General features: G+C 41.5%; 1 protein-coding gene across 3 annotated transcripts in view; it reads left to right on the top strand.

The window, feature by feature from the left end:
* Window positions 1-382: 382 nt before the first annotated feature.
* Window positions 383-23,033, top strand: part of ipo8 (importin 8) — a 134,262-nt gene continuing 111,611 nt past the window's right edge. For 2 of the 3 annotated variants that reach the window (XM_063058238.1, XM_063058236.1), the window contains exon 1: window positions 383-541. In XM_063058238.1, the coding sequence (XP_062914308.1) occupies window positions 458-541 (84 nt within the window). In that variant the 5' untranslated portion in view covers window positions 383-457. The remainder of the gene's footprint in view (window positions 542-23,033) is intronic. The other variant, XM_063058237.1, reaches the window with a different exon arrangement.

Here is a 23,033-nt window from a genome sequence, read left to right as displayed (position 1 = left end):
AGCATCCATGGACATGAACAAAACGTCGATGTTTTATGATTGAAGTCAGGAACTTGCCTGGCTATCTGCCGGGTGCCCTGCAGGGTGCTCTTTGTTGCCGAGACCACAAACATTCTTCTCAAAAAAAAAGAGTTGACCCGCCTGTCAGACGCCCGTCGCCAAACGCTTGATTTTGCCCCGCAATGACGTCACGCCAACCCGCCGGAGGGGCAAGATGGCCACACGTTACCGGGGCGACCGGGGTTGGCGTCTGTGGGAGGGCACCAGCCGGTTAAATGTTGTGTTTCGCGCCTCCTCTGAGTGACGCACGGTGACGCGATAGTGCGGAGGGAGGAAAAAACAACACACACACACACACACACACACACACACACACAAAACACCAAGCGCACGCGACGCAATCAATTGCCGAGTGGCGTTGTCGCCCGCACGGCGGCTGAGGTAGAGGCCGAACAAAATGGATCCTAACCGGATCATACAGGCGCTTAAAGGCACCATCGACCCCAACCTCAGGATCGCGGCAGAAACCGAGCTCAATCAGGTGAGGGCATCCAGCTCTCCGCTCCTCTGCTTTCGGGTTGTCGGCCCGGGCTTGGGTTTAGTTGTGCTCGTCTCCGTGGTCGAGGCCTGGCCTGAGCTTCGGGCCGTGGGTTGAGGGGAGGCGGGTCACCGGGCCGGGGCAGGAGAGGACGTTTGCGCCTTAGTTCCAAGCATTGTACATCGACAAATGGTACTGGGTGTTCCATGCATGGATATACAATTTAAAGGAGAGCACATGCTTTAACAAAAAAAACCCCTGCATTTATATAGCATCATTCATGTCCTCGCAGAGCGATTTCCAGCATAAAGTGTCGGTTAAATGAGACACCTAGAGTTCTCCTATCCAACTCCCAGTGATTTTATATTTGACTATTCAATATTAAGCTTAGAGCCACATTCAGAAGTACCGGGAAAGTGTATTAACAGGTTTGAGATTTTCTTGGGTATTCGCACCACTGTAATAATGCAGAGACCCTTGAAGGGTGCTAAACCGAAGCGATTCCCAGTAAGCGCACCTTGAATGGTGGCGTTCTATTGTTTTCCTTTTCTGGGACGTAAATGCTGCTATTAAGCATCCGTTGTAAGCAGTGCGAGGTAAATAAATGACATAAATTTTGCCATTAAAGAGTTAAATATTGTACACTTTTAATCTCTGTGTTATCCCGCAACTTCACTGCCACGAGTTGATTTGAAACAGAAAATGTTGGAAGTAATGTATTTGTGATGAGACTCATATAGTTAATATTTCTGCGTATTTTAAGTTGCAGAGAAGAGGAGGGAGGGGTAGAGAAAACAAAGGGGATGCCTGTGATAGGATGGAGATCAAGAGAGGCTAAATGATGCAAATAGTGACGCTGCAGACAGAAGTTAGTAAGGGTTGTTAACTTCTGCTGATCTATTTGATGTTAATAGAAGCAGATGAATGGAAACAAACGAGTGAGCAGAAAGAGTGTTGATGGTACTGTGGGATACAAAACGCCAAGAATGTTGGAAATCTGAAATAAAGGGGAATGCTAGAAGTACTTAATAAGCTAGGTAGTATCTGTGGAGAGAGAAGAATAGAGTTGACTTTACAGGTTGATGATATTGTTGAATGTAAGGACTAGATATCTGAAATTCTTGAATGAAGTTCAAAAGCAGAAAGCTCCTGATGCAAGAAATCTAAAATTAAACCAAATAACTGGAAGTACTCCACAGATCAGACAACGTATTTGCAAGAGAAGTTTTTGTTTTGGAGGTTAAAGAAAATATAAGTTTGACCCATCAATTATTTACTGTTAAAGTGAACAATTTTCTTTGAACATAGCACAGTGCTTAGTGTTTCGCTGTTACAGCGCTGGTGACCTGGGTTCAGTTCTGCTGCTCTCTGTAAGGAGTTTGATATATTCTGCGGTGACTGTGTGGGTTTTCTCCACATGCTTCGGTTTCCTCCCACGTCCCAGAGATTTATAGGTTAGTAGGTTAATTGGTCACATGGATGTAGTTGGGTGATGCGTGTTTGTTGGACCGGATAGGCTATTACCACGCTGTATCTCTAAATAAAATAAGTAAATTCTCTTTCTACATCAACACTTTTCAGTATCATGCTAATAAATAGTATGTTGCCATTTTTTCTTTCCAGTTAAACCATGTTATACCACATCTGCCGTGTTTTTTGTTTTTTTCCATTTGCACTATGTGTCAAAGTCACTTTGAAGCCACTTTGCATCCTGCTCACGATTCACAACCCACCCAGTTAAATGTCATTGGCAGCTGTGAAGAAATTACATTCTGTTCCCTCATCCAAATTGTTCTATCGCTAGTCACTGCTTGCTACTCTGAAACTCGCCTACTGTTTCATTTCTGTCAACTAAATTTCACTACACCTTAACATTTTCTGTGGACTTTATCAAATAAAAATGCAAATATACTACCTCCACTCTTTTCCCTTATATCTTCTATCAGTTACACCTCCAAAAATCTGCTGTAAATTTATCTAATTTTCCTTCCAGAAAATCTTGCTGACTTTGTTTAATCCCGTTCATACTTTCCATTTGTCTTAATATCTCCTTTTTTTCAGTAGCCCACAGCATTTCCACACTATTAGTGTTAGGCTAATCAGTCAGTTTTCTCCTTTAAATGAGTAGGATCATATTTGCCACTATAATCTGTGGAAACTAACCATCATCAAGGACCCCCCACCGCCCAGGCAGTGCCCTTTTGTTCATTACCATTGAGCACGAGGTACTGAAGCCTTATGTCCCACACCATCAGATTCAGGAACATTTTTTACTCTACAACCATTGGGGCTCCTAAACCAGTGAGGATAACTTCACTCACCACCACCCTGAATTGATTCTACGACTTCCAGATGCACTTTCATGGACTCTGCAACTTGTGTTCTCAGTTCTCATGTTTGGAGAGAGGAACTGAGCTTCTGTGACATGAACATTCCTGGAATCAAAGTGCAATGAATCGTGAGCCAAGCATAATGTGAGACTGGGCTCAAACTCAAAGCTTCAGAAAGATGATGAATGTAAGCATTAGCAAAATTCACTGCAACAAATTTGGTACCAGTAAACCTTCTCCCAATTAGAGTAAGGAAGTTTAATCTATGGAGTTCATTCCAGTAGATAATAAACAGTTATTAGAGATTTAAGAAAACTCAATTCAACCCTTCTTTTCCTCCAACTCTTGAAATTTTGATTAATTTTGTTTATCTTTGAATTCACTCTACTTTTGTTCCACTCTTTTTCTTTCTCTTCAAGTCTCAGCTGTTGCTTCCGTTTTTTTTAAGCAAGGTCCTGTTTTGTTTCCTTTGGCACAGATTTCAATAGGTTTCTAGAGGGAAAAAAGATGTTTGATTGGATGAATGCTTGAAATATCCAGCAGAGCACATTTCCACCTGCTACCACCTAATAAATATGGTACTATTGTCATAGCCTGGCCAATTGATATCAATGTTGATCACTGTTGTACTACGTTTAAAACACTTCACTATGTTGATATGTGTACCTAGAAATTGCTATATAAATTTGTGCATGTCACCTGGCATTATTAATTTTCAAAGATCTTGCAAGATTGTGGCAAATAAGAGACTTCATGAATAGCAATATTCCTTTATTTATTTATTTATGTGTACAGCATGGAATAGGCCCCTCCTGCCCAATGAGCCACTCCATTCAGCACCGCGCCCATTTAACCATATCCTAATCACAGGGCAATTTACATTGACCAATTAACCTAATAACCAGTACGGCTTTGGAATGCACCTGGAGGAAACCCACATGTGCATGGGAAGAATGTACAAACATGGGAAGGTGTTGTAATTGAATCCCAAACCCTGACGCCCGGAGCTGTAATAGAGTTGCACTGTGCCATCATGGCATCCTTCACAAGATTGTTTAATTTAGAATAGGAAAATGGAAACCTTGACATAAATCTCTCCATTGGAATTGCTGGATTTACACAGTAGTCTGAATTAATTTGGTCTTTGGTATTTCAGTACAGTTCATGTCATAAGTCACTGTTCTAAGGTGCAATATAAAATTGAACACCTATGAAGAGAACAAAACAAACTGGAATCACTTCCACATCAGATTAATTAAATTAAAATTTAAACTAGCAAAAGTAATTTTGTATCATTCAGGCCATTAAACTTGGTTTCAGTAGACATTCATTTATGAACTGCTAGTTGGTTTAATGCTAAGAAATTAGATTTCTTCAGAAGGTAATTTTTGAATATAGCATGACTCAGAATTTTTTTTTCTTTCGGTCTTCTCTCTTAATCCACTTTCTTCCTTGCTTCATTCTACTTGTATTTATTTAGCAATTCTGACATACTGAGAAATCTTAATTCTGGAACAGTGTCCAAGAAAAAGAAATGCATCAACCCATATAAAATGACATCAGTCTAATGATTAAGACTTGACTAAGGAGATAAGTTTAGGAAGGGAACTCTGAAGCTGAAGCCTTAGCAGCTAAAATCTGAGATGCACAAGAATGGAGAACCGTGAGATTACAATTTTAAGGGTTGGAAGTGAATGTATTTTCAAATGCATTGAACACCAAGAGTAAGATTTTAAAATTGATGTTTTATGGTATGTGATCCAGAGTAAGTTAACAAACACAAGAATGAACGAGTTTCAGATATGGAGAGCAGGACATGTTTTGTCACTTACATCAACTGTGATGAAGTTTCTTTGAGAGGTTAATCATGACTAGGATTAAATTCTGCCTAAGCAAGGACATGGACCTGCTGTATTTTGCCTACCACAATAAGGTTTACAGCAGATGCAGTCTCACTGGCTCTTCACTTGGTCTTGGACCACCTGGACAACAGTCATACCTATGTCAGGCTGCTGTTTATTGATTACAGCTCAGTATTCAACACCATCATCTCAGTACTATTCAATAAGTTTTAAAGCCTGAGCCTCTGTACCTCCCTCTGCAGCTGAATCATTGCTTCCTCATTGGGAAACTACAGTCAGTGGAGATTGGAAATAACATTTCTTCCTCACTGACAATCAACACCTCCAGGATGCATGCTTAGCCTGCTGCTCTTCTCCCTCTGCACCCATTAATGTGTAGCGGGACACAGTGCAAATGCCATCTGTAAATTCACTGATGCTACAACTGTTGATATCATTTCAGATGGTGATGAGGAGGCATACAGGAGTGAGTGAGATAGATCTGCTGGTTGAGTGATGTCACAATAACAAACTTGCACTCAATGTTAGTAAGACCAGGGAGTTGATTGTGGACTTAAGGAAGGGGGAGTCAAGGGAACATAGTCCTCATCGAGGGATCTGTAGTAGAAAGGGCAAGCAGTTACAAGGTCTTGGGTGTTAACATCTCTGAAGATCTATCCTGGGCCCAACATTTTGATGCAGTTAAGAAGAAGGCATGACAGTGGCTATATTTCATTAGCAGTTTGAAGAGTTTTGGTATGTCACCAAAGGCTCCAGCAAAATTCTACAGATGTACTGTGGAGAGCGTTCTGACCTGTGGTATCACTGTCTGGTATGGAGGGGCCACTGCACAGGATCAAATAAAGCTGAACAGGGTTGTAAGCTCAGCCAGCTCCATCGTGGGCACTAACCTCCTCTCCATCAAGGACATCTTCAAAAGTCACTGCCTCAAAAAGGCGACATCCATCATTAAAGACTCCCACCACGCAACACATACCCTCTTTTCATTACTACCATCATGGAGGAAATACAGAAGCCTGAAGACACACACTTAATGTTTTAGGATCAACTTCGTCCTCTTGGCCGTCAGATTTCTGAACGGATAATGAACCAGCACATGAACATTACCTCATTATTTTTACTGTTTTTTGCACTACTTATTGAATTTATTGGTTAGTCAGGAGAACATAAGAATAGACAACAGAGGAATTGGTGAGGGTTTCAGTAGCAAATGAGCTGAGGGAAGGTGGAGTTGAATGATTTTTACAGAGTTGGAAATATGCAACCTTAGTGTCATTCAGTCTCTGTTAGCACAACACATTTTTAAATTTTGGCTTATTTTCCAGGGAAGGCTCCCATGGTAATGAGATCCAGAGATGGATTCAGTATTTCCCATAATTGTTGAGGGAAAGATACACTGAACTGTTGCTGATATCCAGAAAAGTGAAATAAATATGATGTTATCTTGTGTGCAGACCTGACATTATGGCTTTGCATGATGCCTCTGAAGAGTAGTATGTGTATTAGAAATAGATGGCTACAGGTAGTTTCAAGAAGGCTATCTAGACAATGGGGCACAAGAGAGATGAGAACGCCTTGCAGGTGATCCTCTGGATGTGATTTGATAGACAAGAAAACAAAATAAGGACAGTTTCACCAGTTAGACAGTGGAGAGGATAATTAGAGGACAATTGCGTGATCGATTTTACCAGAGGTTGTTGATGTTTTCAAAGGAAAATAGGGATAGTTGGCCATAGTCAAAGCCACAAAGATTGTCATATGAGAAATTGGTAATATCGGGTTTAGCACTGTTCTAAAATTCAAAATGCAGAATTGCAGGAAGATGGCTATGGGAGACAATAAATTAACAAAAACAGAAAACAAGGGCTTCTGATAGGAAATGGAAGTTGTTGGTGGAGAGAACGGCTGGCAAGGAGGAATAGGGTGGGAGAATGGAGGAGGGGCAACACCACAGGAACTGAACATGATGGCAGAAGTAAAGGTTTTAATGAGGACAAGGGCAGACTGTAATTTAGTAAATTGATAGGAGAATGGTTGAGTTTACAGTATAGGAGGAGAAAGATACAGGAAAGAACAGCAATGAACTGAACGGAGAGAGAAGGTTGAGATGTAGTTTGGAATTGTTGGATGAGGATACACTGAGTGCAGAGAGTGAAGGGCGAAAGTGGAGGGGAATTTGGGTGTTATCTCTGTTGACCCAGCTAATTTGTTTCCTGCAATCAGAATTGTTCTTTAGAAGTTTCATCTGAAATTATCTTAGTATTTTGTTTATAGAGGCTGGGTGTGCAGAAATTATTTCTTGTGTTATCTACATTGCAATTCTGATTATACTACAGAAAATAGTTCCCAAAAGAAAGGCAGTTTGGAATGTTCTGAGGTTATGATGGGTGCTATTAAAGAAGTTTTTAAAAATTTTCTTTTCAATATTGACTCTCTTACTTACTTAGAACGAGGCTATTTGACACATGCTGGATCTCAGCAGAAAAATTACATTAATTCTGTTCTCCTGTACCTCTTCAATTTGTTTTCTTTCACAAGCCCACCAATTTCCCTCTGATTATTTTGCCATTTACACACACTGAGGAATAATTGCATTAATGTAACAGCATTTCTCTGTGATTTGGAAAAACACCAAAACACCCAGTGAACGCCCATGTGATCACAGAGAGGATATGCAAATTGCAGACAGAAAGTACCTGAGGTGCAGGAGTTGTTGGGCAGAAGCATTAATTGTTGCACTATCATGCCACCTGTTTCTTTCTATATACTTTAAATTTCATTGTTTCAAATGATAAACTATAGAGCACATCATTAATAAGATTCCAGATGCTCTGTCGGTGTTGTGGATTTCATTGGCCTTCACTTTTATGCTTGAAGACGACAGCAATTTTTGGAGTTCAAGCATACAGTTAAAATAGAGGTTGCTGTTCGTGATTCTGCTTCTCCACAGACTACACATTTTTTGTAGCTTTTTCTAGAATCAGGAACTTGATATATATCTCAGAGCTGTAATACAAAAACATGAATATTGTTAGCCCTTGTATGAGATGCGAGAGTTTTTTAATTAAATCCTATGCAAGGAAACTTAAAAGGAATTTATATTTGTGTGTAATCATGCTTCTTGCTAAATATTTTAAGATGCAATGTTTTAAAAGTTTGTGATATTTCAATGTCCTGTGTATTCCAGTCTATTTTGTGCTATGTAAAATGTTTAAAATTTTAGATAAAATTATGCTTTTTAATTGCTTGCAGTCAGAGATTTTTTCACTAAGGTTGGCTAGTCAAGCACATTATTGACTTTATAGCTCCCAGCTACCAAGGCTCCTGTTGATCTGATACCTGTTAGGAAGCAGAAAAGGGAAAGTCTATGCTATAGATCTATTGAGGTGGTTAGATCTTTGTGAGCAGCTTTCTTAAAACTCAACAGTGAATGCTGTTGCTTTGCGTAACCACAGAGTTTGGGCTGTACTCTGTGAGGTCTGGCAGTTGTTAAAAATGTAATGCTGTCGCAGAGATTAAGTATCAAAGATTCTTGTAATCACTTCCTATACTGGTGTTTTGGTTTTATTACTGTAATACCATGTGTTCATAGCCCATTTAATTAATGTAATTGTCTTCAGAATTTAATTTACTTTTCCAAGCCCCTGTATAAATCATAATTTTTTTGGAAGCTGTGAATCCCTTAATAGCCTGGAAAGTCCCACCTGCTTGGAAGCTGCCATGGTATTTGGTCTCTATCTAAGCCATCCAGTGGTTTCTGGTTTTTGTCTCAGCTATTCTTCCAGCTTGCCATTTATCAAACTTTATTATCGACCGTTGTTCAATTTGTCATAAATTATTGTTCAAGTAATTCACAGACAATTCATTCCCATCTTCTCCAGGAAGGTCTCTGTATCACTTAATCACTTGATATGCACGGATGTTTGCAGTATTCATTCACCCCATGAGCTGGAAGGCAAATGATTCAAAATGTTCTGTTTTCCTAATTCATCAAGATAAAGATCAATAATATATTTTCAGATTATCGGTTTATAATCTCCTGCAACGGTAAGGTCTGAACTCATAGACACGCATTTGAGCTTAAAGTATAGATTCAAATTTTCATTGTGCTGCCACTTCATGTCTTGCTTGCCCTAGGTGTCTGGTTCATTACTGAACTTGCTGCTTGTGCTCTGTTTAGAAAACCAGCAGAAGCTGGAGCAGGCAGGTGACAATGACGGATGTGTTGCAATTGTTGGAAGATCTGGGCCATTTAAAAAAGAAAACTGCAAGGACTAGTGATTTGAAATTTAAAATACTGCCAATGCAGTATGAAAGGAGATAAATGTTTCTATTGTAGGTCCTTTCATCAAAGCCTTTGCCTGCATCTGAAAAACTTGTTAACTTTCCTGCTTTTATGTGATTTAGTATCAGCATCCTTCTTAGCATATCAGAAGTTGCTTGGGTTCATTGATACCCCTGCAGTGCTCACTGTAGTGCAGAATGATCTAGTTGAAGTCAGTTGATTGCAAAATCTTTCTGCTTTTTTTTTTCTCCTTATTCATTTTGTGCATGTGAATTTTCCAAGTGTATAAATTAGAGTGTAGTGCAATCCTATCCCTTCCCGTATTGTGATTTATAAACATGTTTACTGGCCTGCCTTGATGGATTTAGTGGTTGTGATTAATTTAAATGTTTGAATCAGAATTAAATTCAGTGCTACAGATGCTGTTGGACTAGAAAATACCCGACATCTGCTTCTATCTTTATAATTCATTGTTTTAATAATATAATTAGTTGCTGCTCTTGCTTTGTAGAATATGAGCAACAGGAACATGAGTACTGGCAATGAAAATAGCAAAATATCGAAAACCAGTGTTGTTAGTGTGCTGAACGGTTGACTCTGTCATGGTTTATCATGGAGGTTGTACATTATATATTGGTATGTAGTGATGGGCTGGATTTTGCATGTAACTGGTGATGTCAACTTGTGTGAGATTCTACGGAGAGTAACAGAACACTCTACCACAGTACTGGCCCTTCAGCCAATGATGTGCCAACCTTTTAACTTATTTTAAGATTAATCTGACCCTTCCCTCCTGCGTAACTTTCCATTTTTCTATCATCCATGTGCCTATCTAAGAGTCTCTTAAATGCCCATAATGTATCTGCCTCTACCACCACCCCTGGCAGGGCATTCTGTACATTCACCGCTCTCTGCATAAGGAACTTGCCTCTGACATTTCCCCCCCCCCCTTTCCTTTGATCCCTTGGCAATTGAAGTGTTGTGGTGTGAGCATCTATCCCTGCCACCAGTTCAAGCATTTGTGTGCCATAAGTTTTCTGATTCTTTGTGATAGTGTTCCTGTTTAAAATCAAAATCAAGATAATCCAAAATCCAATCATTCTTTCCATTGTTGTTTTGGGGACTGTGTTTTGCTTTAATCCACAGTTAAAAGTCTGTATTTTTTGACGGAGGCTTTATTCCCAATTAATAAGGTTTGATAGACTCTAAGCAGAATTGTTCAGTAAAGTAATGTAATTGCTGCCAATGTACAAGAGTTTAACATCAATCCCATATCACTTGTGTGCCGCAAATTGTCTTATTTCGTTATTGTGAGTTAATGAGACATCTGAATGCTCAACTATCTGTTTTTATTATTTTTATTTTGATTAGTATAAATACATTTTCACCATGATGGCCTGATTAATAGGGTACACTGGCACTTTGTACACTATCACATGTATAATTAAAATATTCTGTTATTCCTTCTTATAAAAATCTCAGGCCATGCAACAAACTCTTTGATTTCATAGCACTAATCACCTTTATTAAGACAGACCACAGGTCCCAAATTTAATTCGTTTATTTTGATTTAGTTGTTTTCATTTGAGCTGCTGGCATAATTTGCCGTTACCATTTCTGGATGGTGAAGGGGAAAATTAGCCCAATTTCCTGCTTTTTGTTCTTGTGCATGCATTCCAGTCGAAGTTGCTGTCTGTGTCAGTTTTAAGCAGGATGAGATTCAGCTGTGTTACTGTGTGTGGCTGCTGATACCATCAAAATGTCAAGTATATCTACCAATGAGATAACAGTTGTTGCCAGTGGAAATTCCCAGCAAGGGTCACTGCTGTCATGAGCAAACGGAAAATGCTAGAGTTTAGAGAAGATTTATCTCACTTTTCTGCAGCTTGTTTTAAAAAAAGGAAGGGAGTTATTTCACACTCATTTCTACAAACTTGGAGCTGAATGAAAAAGCAGATTTACATATTTATAGCTCTAGCAGTATTCTGACTCCAGGATGTGCATCTTCAACAATGGACTTTGTAGTCTAAATGTGCAGAACAATTTTGAAATAGTTCTGCCATAGCCACGGACTAAATTGTGGTTTACAAGTGAACCACATTCCTTTATTTTCGCAGTATCTGAATTATTTTAATAATTATTTTTATGCTAGGTTCTAAGTGCTTAAACTTGCTTGCCCAAGGTATCTACTCATATGGAGGCAGTGTGATTGGAAGTGGCTTATGTCTGCAGTGAGAAAAAAATGTTCAATCTTAATGATTGGAAAGTAATTTTTAAAACTTGCAAATGCTGGAAATATGAAATGAAAATGGGAAATATAAGAAACTTTAGTCAGGAAAGGCATAATTTGTTGAAAGAGAAACCGACTCAATCTATTCTTGGATCTCGCTTTTGTTTAAACCACACATGTTAGTGGGAAAGAGTGCATTCTTCATAGTGGATTGTGTAAGATACAATTATGCCAGTTGGTTGCACTGTTTAACTTGTAGAAAATATATTGTACAAATATCCAAAAATATAATGTGACACGTAATACAGTGCACTTATCCTGATAAAACCCAATGACAAAGTGCAGTACTGTAAGATTTACAATTAATTAATTTATTTTATTTAGAGACACTGAACAAAATAGGCTGTTTTGGTCCAGTGAGCTGCCATGCCTAGCAACCCACCTATTTAACCCTAGCCATTTACAATCACCAGTCAACTTACTAACCGGTACGTCTTTCAACTGTGGGAGGAAATTGGAGGAAACCCAAACGTTCTACGGGAGGATGTACCAACTCCTTATAGACAGCATTGGAATTTAACTCTAAACCCTGACGTCTTGAGCTGTAATAGCATTGTGCTAACCACTATGCTCTGTGGCACCCCAATACATATAACTCTTATCATGTCAAATTAATATCAATACAAAATATTTGACATAAAGTGCTTTGGAATTTAGTAGTCTTGTGAATGCTAATTTTCCAATACATTTTGGTGAAGAGCTGTGAGAACAATCTCATGAATTTTCTAAGAACTTTATTTGAAAATTCGTACTTACTGTGCTGGGAGAAACGCAGTTCTCATGACAAAATCTAAGTCATTGAATGATAGGGTTTGGGTGCTATAGTCCATGCCCTGAGCAATTACAGCTAGGAAAACTAACTGTTACAGTAGAACATGGTACAGTCAGTAGGGATATGGTGATGTAGTGGTTATGTGGTTGGATTAGAAATCTAGAGTCTTGGATTGGTGATCTGAAGTGCCACAATTAGTCATAGAGAATTATACAGCATGTAAACAGGCCCTTTGGCCCACCAAATATGGGCAGACTGTCAAGCATCTGTTTACATTAATTCATCTGTTTACGTTAATTGTTCAAATCCCTTCTTATTCCTGTCACATCCACATCAATTCCCTGCAGGTTCCACTGTACACATGTACACCAGTTTACAGTGACCAATTATCCCAGTGGCATGCTTTTGGGAAATGTGAGGAAATTGTTGTGCCTGGAGGAAACCACACGTGGCTAAAAGGAGAGCATGCAAACTCCACACAGGCAGCTCTAAAAGGTCAGGAGTGAATCAGGTCACTGAAGCTGTGAAGCAACAACTCTTTTAGGTGTGTCACCATGCAGTGAGCTCAGATCTTATAATGACAGCTAGTAGATTGAGATTGTTAATTAAATATAGGGGAAAAGGCCAGTATCAATTTACAGTGAGCATGAATCTATGGATCATCCTTCAGGGAAAGTACTTAGCCACCCTTACTTGGACTGATCTGTATGTAACCCCAGAACCAATAGAATATGGTTGATGTTCAACTGACGGAGCAAGTAACTAAGTTCAAGGAAAATTCAAGTCAGAGAGTTCATGCTGGGCTTGCCAACAATATGCATTTCTATTGGAAGAATATAAAAAAAGGATTTCAAGGAACCATTTGGCAGGTCATACTCAGGTTACAACAGGGTTCTACACCTGTAAGCTGTTCAAAATTTGAAACAGTAAATTGGAAATTTGGCTGTGAACCAAAATGAATGAAGATGCCTGCAGCTCCACAGCAGATGGTGAAGCCACATTGTTGCTCTCTGTCAGAGGTTTGTTGATACCTATGGGTTGTACATAAATTAGGTATTTGTGAGCTAGGGAGGATCTTCATCAGCATATGGATTCTTCTGTTCAACTCACCTTCCGACAGCAACAAAGCACTCTTCCCCCAATTATTTTCTTTGAAGGATGACACCCACGTAAAAAAAAATAATTCTAATGATTGTGTTTTCATGACTTTGAACTACCTTCAAGAGTTTTACTACCAGCTAAGTATTTTTGAAATGTAGTCACTGACGTAATATAGAGATGCAATTATACTTACTGGTTCTATTCTATGTGCCACATACTGGTAGGAAGTATATTGAGCAGTAAATTTACAAGGAAATTGTTGAGATGCTCAAAAGCAATATATGAGTGGCAACAGGAGACTTCAGCTGGACTAAGATGGCTATATATGAGGGCATGTAGTGGGAGAAATAACTTTCATGATCAGTATGCTTCACACCAAACAAGGAAAAGGGTGCTGCTGTACTTGGTTCTGGGAAAAGAGTAAGTGGCAGTGGAAGAATAGTGTTATAGAGCACTACAACAGAGAAACAGACCCTTTGGCCCACCTAGTCCATGCCAAACTATTCAGCCTAGTCACATTGACCTGCACCTGGACCGTAGCATTCCATACCCCTCCCATCTATATACTTACGTAATTTTTGCTTAAATGTTGAAATTGCTTCTACCACCACTTCCGCCAGCAGCTGGTACCACACTCTCTTCAAGCTCTGAATGAAGTTCTCCCACAGGCTCTCCTGAAATATTATACCTTTCACCTTTAATCTATGACCGATAGTTCTAGTCTCACCCCATCTCAGTGGGAAAAAACTTGCTTGTATTAACTCTATCTATATCCCTTGTAATTTTTATACCTCTATCAAATCTTCCCTTATTCTCCTACGTTTCACGAATAAAGCCCTAATTTATTCAACCTTGCCCTTTATGGATGAATATCTAAGAAGCAGTAAACATAATATCAAAAGGTTTAGTGCAGCAATGGATAAGAAAATATATTCTCAGGCAAAAATAGCCATCGAGAGTTAGTTTCATAGAGATGAGAACTGATCTGACCCAGGTAAACTGGAATCAAAGCTATAATTGAACAGTGTGAGGCCTTTAAGCTGGACATGTTCATCTCGCCTCTCCGCTGTCAGTCCTTATGCAGTATTTTGACCGAAAATGTTAACAGTTCCTTTCCTCCCATAGATGGTGTTTGACCTCATTCCAGCAGATTGTTTGTTGCTCATGTTTCAGCAACAGTCCAGGGACATTCCCATGCAGGAGCAGTGTAGATAAAGAAAAGCTGGAGTTCTCTGGATAATTAAAAGTCTAGAGACTGAAATAGAGTTGGAGAAAAAAGAACATATGGATGTTGCACAAGTGAGAACCAGGCTGATTACCCAAAGTCAGAAGGGAAGTAAAAAGGGGGGGGGGAATGTAAAGAGTGATTACATTAGCAAACATGGTCCAAAATATTCTACAAACATGTAAACTGAAAAAAAAAGGTTGTAAGAGGACAGGTGAGGCTCAACAGTAAATCTTGTGAATACAGAGTGCATGGAAGATGTACTAAATGTGTTCTTTACATAAATCCTTAGCAAAGAAGAAGATGCTGAATTGGCCTTGGCATAGGAAAATATGATTCAACTTCTGTACAGGTAAAAACTGTTAGGTGGCACTGTGATGAGGGGGTACCTGTTCCCTGTATTGGAAAAATCAGCATTTGCAAATATTGCTTGAAGGTGGTAGGGAAAAGAGGTAAACTGACAAAAGGAATTTCTACCCCCCCCCACCACACACCAAGGGCACTCATGGAGATATATTCAATATAGCATTTATAAATAAGCTGGACAACTTTTGAGAAGGCATGGGAGTGGTAGTATGTGGATTGCTTTTGCGTAGGTAGAGTCTCTGTAGATTTAACAGGCCAAATAGCCTCTTTCCATGCAAAAAAAATTCTATGAATCAGTAAATTAAGAATGCTGGTAAAATTTTGACAAGTTCTTCGATTGGTGTAACAACTAAAGAGAATTCTGAATTACTGGTCTGAGCCACATAGTTTAAAATACCAAGTCCTGATTTTGTACTGAATAGGCTAACTATAACTGGAACAGCTGCTGGTTACTTTGAAATTTGAACTAACAATTAGCAGGATTCCTATTCCAAGCTATTGTCCAGAACTTTTTCCTTGGCAGTATGTGTCAGTTTCTACCAACATTTGGAATATAAAAATGATTTACTTGGGTGAACTGCTGAAGGGCTCTTCATGTTTGTGGAACCACACCTCATACACAGTCTTAAAGAAAAAAACAGCAAACGGTGTGGCTTGTTTTTGTTGCTGAACAATGTATTGCACTTCAATACTTACGTAAATTCTCAAACAACAAAATAGGTTTGTTATGGGTCAGATTGAGCCTTGGAACAGTCCAGGGTTTTTCTTGTGGGAGGAACACTTTGATGGTAAATTTGCGTGTAGCACTATGAATGAGAGTGATTTTGTTTTGAAGCTGATTAGTGAATTTTATGCTAAATTTTGACACTCCACAAATCTTTTAAATTGTGCAAAGTATGAATAGTTCTCCATATTGGCTAAACTGACGAAGGGTCTCGGCTTGAAACGTTGACTGCACCTCTTCCTAGAGATGCTGCCTGGCCTGCTGCGTTCACCAGCAACTTTTATGTGTGTTGCTTGAATTTCCAGCATCTGCAGAATTCCTGTTGTTTGTGGCTAAACTATTTGTTATTTTGTTTAAAGTGCACATATCTAGTGCAGTTTGATCAGATGTTGTGGAGCATAATGCCTGAATTATGGAGGTCAGTACTTTTATTTCAAGTTAACAGACAATGCATTCTGTATCTGGGTTTGAGGCTTTATTGCAATATCAAGAGTGGTTTAAAACAAAACAGTCCAGAATGTAATTACATTTGATTAATGTAGTTAATATTGATTTTTAAAAATTAACTGTTTAAATAAGATTTTTGGTAATTTGAGGGATACTCCAGTATGAATTTGCTGAGCGTCTAAAAATGATCTTTTTCTGCTGATAGGTTAAGAACTAGGCTTTCAATATTAGACGTTTTTACTTAGTATAGTCCTTGGGGCACTAAGACTTATTTTGGAGAATAACATTTTCTTGGCCCAGATTATTTTAATATTGGTGGAAGATACTGTGAGACTGCTGGAATGAAATCTAGGCAGAAGTATAGATTATATGTCAATGATGAGATTCTGGTCAAGAGACGGCACCGATCTGCAGTGTCTGTCAAGGTCATGTCTCAGACTGTTGTTTTATAGTGAGGATGCTTTTGGGGGCAGCACAGGGAATTAGGGAACAGGTTAAAGGTTAGGGAACAGGGAATTAGGGAACAGGAAGTCCAGCTTGGAGAGCTCTGCAATAGAAGGCCAGTTATCCCCGTGGACAGATGTCAGTGATAGGTGCTCAGAGGAAGGCCAGTGATCCCTGTGGTTAATGACCAATAGAGGCAAGCCCATAGACAAGGGTAGGTTACCCCCAGGTCGGCAAGTCTTCCCAGGTCATCAGGTCCCAGAATCAGAGGTCTGTGCGGTCGAAGCCTGAAGGTTAAAGCTGAGGTTGATGAGCCCAGAAGTCAAGGTCCAATGTCTGAATGTCTGGGAGTTGGTGTCTGTTGCCTATGAGACTGAGAACTCCAAGTCAGCAAGTCTAGGTGTTGGAAGCCCTTGTGAGTTGGGGTTCGAGGTTCGGAGTTCGAAGTCCTGTGATCAATGAGTCATGAGGTCAATAACGAAGGTCGAGACCAAACCCAAGGCCCAATTGTTGAGGCTCCTTTGTCAGAGGGTGAGGTTGTTTATTGTAGTTGGTATGACTGGAGGAGATGAAAACAGAAGCGGGGCATTGAGCAGTGCTGGTTCTGTGAGATACAAAGTACTGCAAATGCTGTAAAGGGAATAGTGAAAAATAAACAGTTGTTCTGGTGGTATCTGTAGAGAGCAAAACAAGAGTTAATATTACAGATTACTTTTCATCAGATTAGCCAGAACAAATTATTTGAAATTATGGGTAGTCAGAAGATAAAGATGTTTTTCCTGTTCCTTTCCCACCATCCACAGACCCTTACACTTGAAGTAGAGATTTGCTTCTACTTCTACTTCCAATTTACTGTGCTGCATTTGGTGCTCACAATGCTTTCTCTGGTATATTGGAGAAACCAAATGCAGATTAAGAGATCAGATGACCACTTTGCCAAAGTCCTCTGTTCAGTTCATAGGGGTAAACTTGGGCTTCCTGTTGTATAGAAACATAGAAAATAGGTGCAGGAGAAGGCCATTCGGCTCTTCGAGCCTGCACCGCCATTCAGTATGATCATGGCTGATCATCCAACTCAGAACCCTGTACCTGCCATCCCTCTATACCCCCTGATCCTTTTAGCCACAAGGGCCATACCTAACCCCCTCTTAAATATAGCCAATGAACTGGCCTCAACTGTTTCCTGTGGCAGAGAATTCCACAGATTCACCACTCTCTGTGTGAAGAAGTTTTCCCTAATCTCGGTCCTAAAAGGCTTCCCCTTTATCCTCAAACTGTGACCCCTCGTTCTGGACTTCCCCAACATCGGGAACAATCTTCCTGCATCTAGCCTGTCCAACCTATTAGCTTCCATGGCTGTGCTTTTGGCCTCTTGTATTGTTCCAATAAGCCATCGATTTCTCTAACTTCCAGTAATTACTCTTCACCTCCCCCCACTTACTCTCTTCTTCCATTCCCCATTCCAGTTACCCTCTCAGCCCTTTTCTTCTCATTAACTTCCCTCTGGTTCCCCTTCTCCTTCTTTCTTCCATGGCCTATTGTGCTCTCCTATTAGATTTCTTCTTCGAACATTTACCTCTTCTACCTATCACCTCCCAGCTTCTTACTTCATCTCTGCCCCCCCCCAACTCACCCACCTTTCCCTTCACCTGGATTCATCTATCATCTGTCAGCTTGTACTCCTTCCTCTACCCCTCCCCCACTCCCCCTCTCTCTTCCCCCCCCCCCCGCAACCAATTTCTTAATCTGGCTTCTGCTCCCTTCTTTGTCTGAAACGTTAACTGTTTATTCCCCTCCATTGATGCTGTCTGTCTTGCTGAGTTCCTCCAGCATTTTGTGTCTGTTGAGGAATAGCATCTCATTGTACAGCCTGACAAATTAAAATTCTCATAACTAAGTACAGGTCGGCCTTCACTAATCCGACTACCTGTAATCCGGTTCCTTTGATAATCCGGCACTGATTATGCTTAATGTGATCCTTCTGTAATTCGGCATTTTCACTAATCCGGCACTCCTCAGGTGCCAATGGTGCCGGATTAGTGAAGGTCAACCTGTACTGAATTTGGCAACTTTGGATTTGGATGAGAACTGACCATTTCTAATGAACGGTCTTTAATTTATTATGTTAGTTCACCTTGTGTCTCTTCACTAATACTTGGTGATCTGTTGTGATTTTTTTTATTGCTTTCTCCCTTATTTCTAGATACAACCGTAACATGCTGTAAGGTTCACTGCTGATGTAATGGCCTCTCTGTAATGTTTCACTGCTGAGGTAATGGTTTCTCTGTAGCAGAAATGTTTGGGTTACAACTAGAGGCAACGGGGTTTTGGAATGTGGGGCTATCCAATGAGAGAAATGTTGTTCTTTCTTGTGAGTCTGGAAGAGAGATCTTTGTGGTTTTTTGCTGGGGAGAAATGAGGAGAGAAGGCGCGAATGGAGAGAGTTGGTATACTGCCGGACGGAGAGGACTTGGAGCTAGGGCCGAAGGTCAGCGATGAGCAGAAGAGCTCGATGGTGGACGACCGGCTTATCAGTGAGCTCCGACGTTACGCAATAGACTGTTTCATGAGAATGGGCCCTTTTTCTTTTTTTTTGTTTTCTTTACTAACCATATAGTCAAAGTAAGAATTATAAAGCTCAATCGTTTAATTGCACATTGTGTACTGTTTGTTATTTGTAGGCACTGACTTGTAACAGGGGACACATCACGCAGCATCCACCCAAACGAGATTTCTTAAGTTTGGCCGGGCTGGGGGCTATCACCCCCTGTATTAAGCTGCTAGCTGAAACGAGAGTTACAATTATAGAGGCTCGTCCGGGAATGATTCCTTTGAATGCTGTGTGAATACCCTAAGCAATGAACCGGGGGGCAGATTGTTGTACTCCAGATGAATTGTTAATTCGCCTGTTAAGTACTGTTAAAGTTGCGATTGTGGGCAGAGGTTTGATAAAATGGCTGGAGCAGCTGTCATTTTAATGCGGACCTGCACTGAGGTAGCAGTAGCTGGGGGCGGAGATTTCGAAGACGGGGGTTCAGTCATTTCTGACAAGTGAGGTGAAAGAGTGGTCGGATTTGGAATGACTAATTAGTCCACGTCCCGCGGTGAACAGTGAGAATTCTGAAGTATCCGCCCTTACTTATCTGGCGAATAAATGGGAAAATCAGATTCAAAGTCTCAGCTATGGCAGGCTCCGCCTATTCTCTGGAATAACGCCCACCCCTAAAAGGGAGGAGGAGTATGAGGCTTGGGTGGAGCGGACCCCTCAGTTGTTAGATGAGTGGTAGTGCTCTGATGTAAAGCAACAGAGATTGGTTGAAAGTTTGAATGGGCTGACAAGAACCATCAGGTTGCAGTCTCCCGTAGCGACAGCTGTCAATTATCTGCAAGCATTGGACAGTGCTTCTGGCCCGACAGGAAGCCCATTGGAGCTCATGGTGAGGTTTCAGAACATGCATCAGGTGAAGGGGGAGAAGCTTTCTGCTTTTATTTTTCCGCTAGAGAGGCAGCTAAATTGCTTGCAGTGCAGAGGGGTCATTCAGGTGGCTGAGGTGGATCAGTTAAGAATTGACCAGATAGCCAGGGATGCCCAGTCCCATGACCTGATTGCTTGGGGTCTCTGACGGTCTCGTAGGACGCACCCCCCCCCATCTTTTGTTGAGCTGATAAGAGAGGTACAGGAAGAGGAGAACACGGTGGAGGCGCAGGAGGGCTCCGTCAGCAGGGTGCAGTCCTCAGTAGTAGTCCCCTGCGGTGAAGTGACCACAGAGAGTCTACCCTGGGAGTGGTAGAGGAGATTGTGGCAGAGCTGAGAACGGAGATATGTCACCTATTATCCTCGGGTCTGAACCCCCCCCATATGATGGAGCTGATGGTGGGGCAGATTCCCCAAGGGGACAAACAATGCAGAGGGCTGCTGGCAGCAGGTGTCACGCCAGAAAGAGAGTGAGCCCCCAGGTACTTAACCGGAGAGAGTCGTTAGGAAAACTTAGAGGAGATCCATTGAGGGAATGGCCTGGTGTTTGGGGGAACACATTCCCAGCAATGTACCAAGGAACCCTCGAAAGAGAAAGGCCCAATTCCTGAAGGCTTAGTGGGTCCATGCTCCAGTGTGTCACTACAAATAGAGCGTATTTATGTTAAAGCCATACTTGACACCGGGCTGCAGGTCACGTTGTTGTACCATTCGTTTTGCAACCAGTATCTTAAGTATTTACCATTGACACCATTCAGTGCACTGGAGATCTGGGGGCTTAATGCTAGTGATTATCCATACGATGGTTATTTGTCAGTGAAGTTGGAGTTCTTGGAGTCCGATGTGGGAGTGTCTGAGGTCCTTGATACATGAGTGCTGGTTTGTCTGGACCCTGTTGAGAAGGGCAGCGTTTCAGTTCTGGTGGGGACCAACACTCTTCTTGTGAAGAGGCTCATGGGGGCCTGCAAGGAGAAGGCTGGTGAGAGCTTTCTGGGAACATTGTCCATGCACCCGGTGTTTCGAGATGCTTTTGAGGAAGTGCGTGGCTGCATCAGGCCGGATACCGAATTTAGAGGATAGCAGTGATTGTCAGGAACACTACGAAGAGGGAAGTCATCTTCAAGCAGGGGATGCCCCAGGTGCATTTGTTTCCGGTGACGGTAACATCTAGTGTCCCTGTGAGACAAGCTGGGGAGAAACTATTAGAAAAATGGGGAAAGTTGACCGCTTAGTCATTCAACTTCGGGGACTCCCTGGTTCCTGCGGGTTGGAAGAGGTTGGTAGAGAAGATGTTGAAGATGGAAGGTGTGTTTTCCACTGATGAGTTTGATGTGGGTTGTTCCAAGAGAACATGTCACACTATCTGGGTGACTGAGGATACCCCGTTCAGAGAAGGGTCTCAGTGACTGGCCCCTGCAGAGGTGGAGGACGTTCGGCAGCATTTGTGTAAGTGAAGGAAGCTGGGATCATCACCAAGTCCCGAAGCCCCTATGCGTCTCCAATAGTGGTGGCCCGAAAGAAGAATGGGAAGGTACGGATGTGTGTGGACGATAGGACTCTGAATAGGCGCACCATCCCTGACCAGTATACTATCCCGGGGACTGAAGACGCGCTGGCCTGCCTGAGTGATGCGAAGTGGTTCAGTGTGCTGGACTTGAGGAGTGGAAATTACCAGATCCCCATGAGTGAGGCTGACAAAGAGAAAACAGCATTTATATGTCCCCTGGGATTTTTCCAGTTCAAAAGGATGCCTCAGGGCATCTCGGGAGCTCCTGCAACCTTCCAGCGGGTTATGGAGAAGACTGTGGGGGATATGAACTTGCTCGAGGTATTGGTATATCTGGATGACCTCATAGTATTTGGATCCACCTTGGAAGAACCTGAAGTGAGGCTGCTGAAGGTGCTGGGCTGTCTGAAAGCTGAAGGGTTAAAACTTTCCCTGGACAAGTGCCACTTCTGCCAAACGTCTGTTAGCTATGTTGGGCACCTAGTCTCACAAGATGGGGTAGGTACACACCCAGCTAAGATCGAGGCGGATACCACTTGGTCAAGACCCCAGACTGTGAGCACTCTGTGCTCGTTCCTCCGGTTCTGTAGTTACTATCAGAGGTTTTGAAAGGCTACGCAAAAGTGAGTCACCCGTTGAATCATCTGAATACAATTCCCATTGGGGTCTTTTTACCCTTGCAGTTTCTTAGCTCTATCCACAATGATTCAACACCTTTTGACCCTATGTCACCTCTTTCTAATGATTTGATTTAACTTTTTACTAACACAGCAATGCCACCTCCTCTGCCTTTCTGCATTTCCTTTTGATGCAGTGTGTATCCTTGGACATTAAGCTCCCAGTTATAATCTTGATTTGGGATGCCTGCAACATCATACCTGCCAATCTGCAACTGTCCTGCAAGTTCATCTACTTTATTCCATGTACTGCATTCATTCAGATACAACACCTTCAGTCCTGTATTGACCTTATTTGATTTTGTTGCACCATGCTCAACATATTGACAGCTAACTTTGTCTGAGGTTTTACCAATGTCTGCCTCCACAATCTGCGCAAACTTTTTGGGCATTCTGTTTCCCATCCCCTTGCAACTCTAGTTTAAACCCCACCGTGCAACGTTAACAAACCTTTCCTCTAGAATATTAGTCCCCCTGCAGTTCAGGTGCACACCATCCCTTTGTACAGGTCCCACCTTCTCTGGAAGAGAGCCTAATTATCCGAAAGTCTTATGTCCTCCCTCCTACACCAACTGCTCAACCACATATTAAACTGTATAATCTTCCTGGTTCTAGCCTCACTAGCATGAGTAGCAATCCTGAAATCACAACCCTGGAGGTCCTGCCCTTTAACTTGGCACCTGAACTCCCTATGCGGAGCCTCGTCACTTGCCCTATCCATGTCATTGGTACATACATAGACCACAACTTCTGGCTGTTCACCCTCTGACTTAAGAATGCTGAGGACTCGATCCAGGATATGCAGGCCTTGGCACGAGGGTGGGGGTGGGGTGGAGGTGAGGGGCAACATACCATAAGGGAATCTTGTTCTCGCCCATAGTACCTCCTGTCCATTCCCCTAACTAACTAATCCCCTATCATCATAGCAAGCCTCTTTTACTCCCTTCCCTTCTGAGTCACAGAGGCAGACTCGGTGCCAGAGACCTTACC

Source organism: Mobula hypostoma, chromosome 9 (assembly GCF_963921235.1).
Source record: "Mobula hypostoma chromosome 9, sMobHyp1.1, whole genome shotgun sequence".
In the NCBI taxonomy this organism is placed as follows: Eukaryota; Metazoa; Chordata; class Chondrichthyes; order Myliobatiformes; family Myliobatidae; genus Mobula; species Mobula hypostoma.
This window is presented reverse-complemented; position numbering and strand designations above follow the sequence as displayed.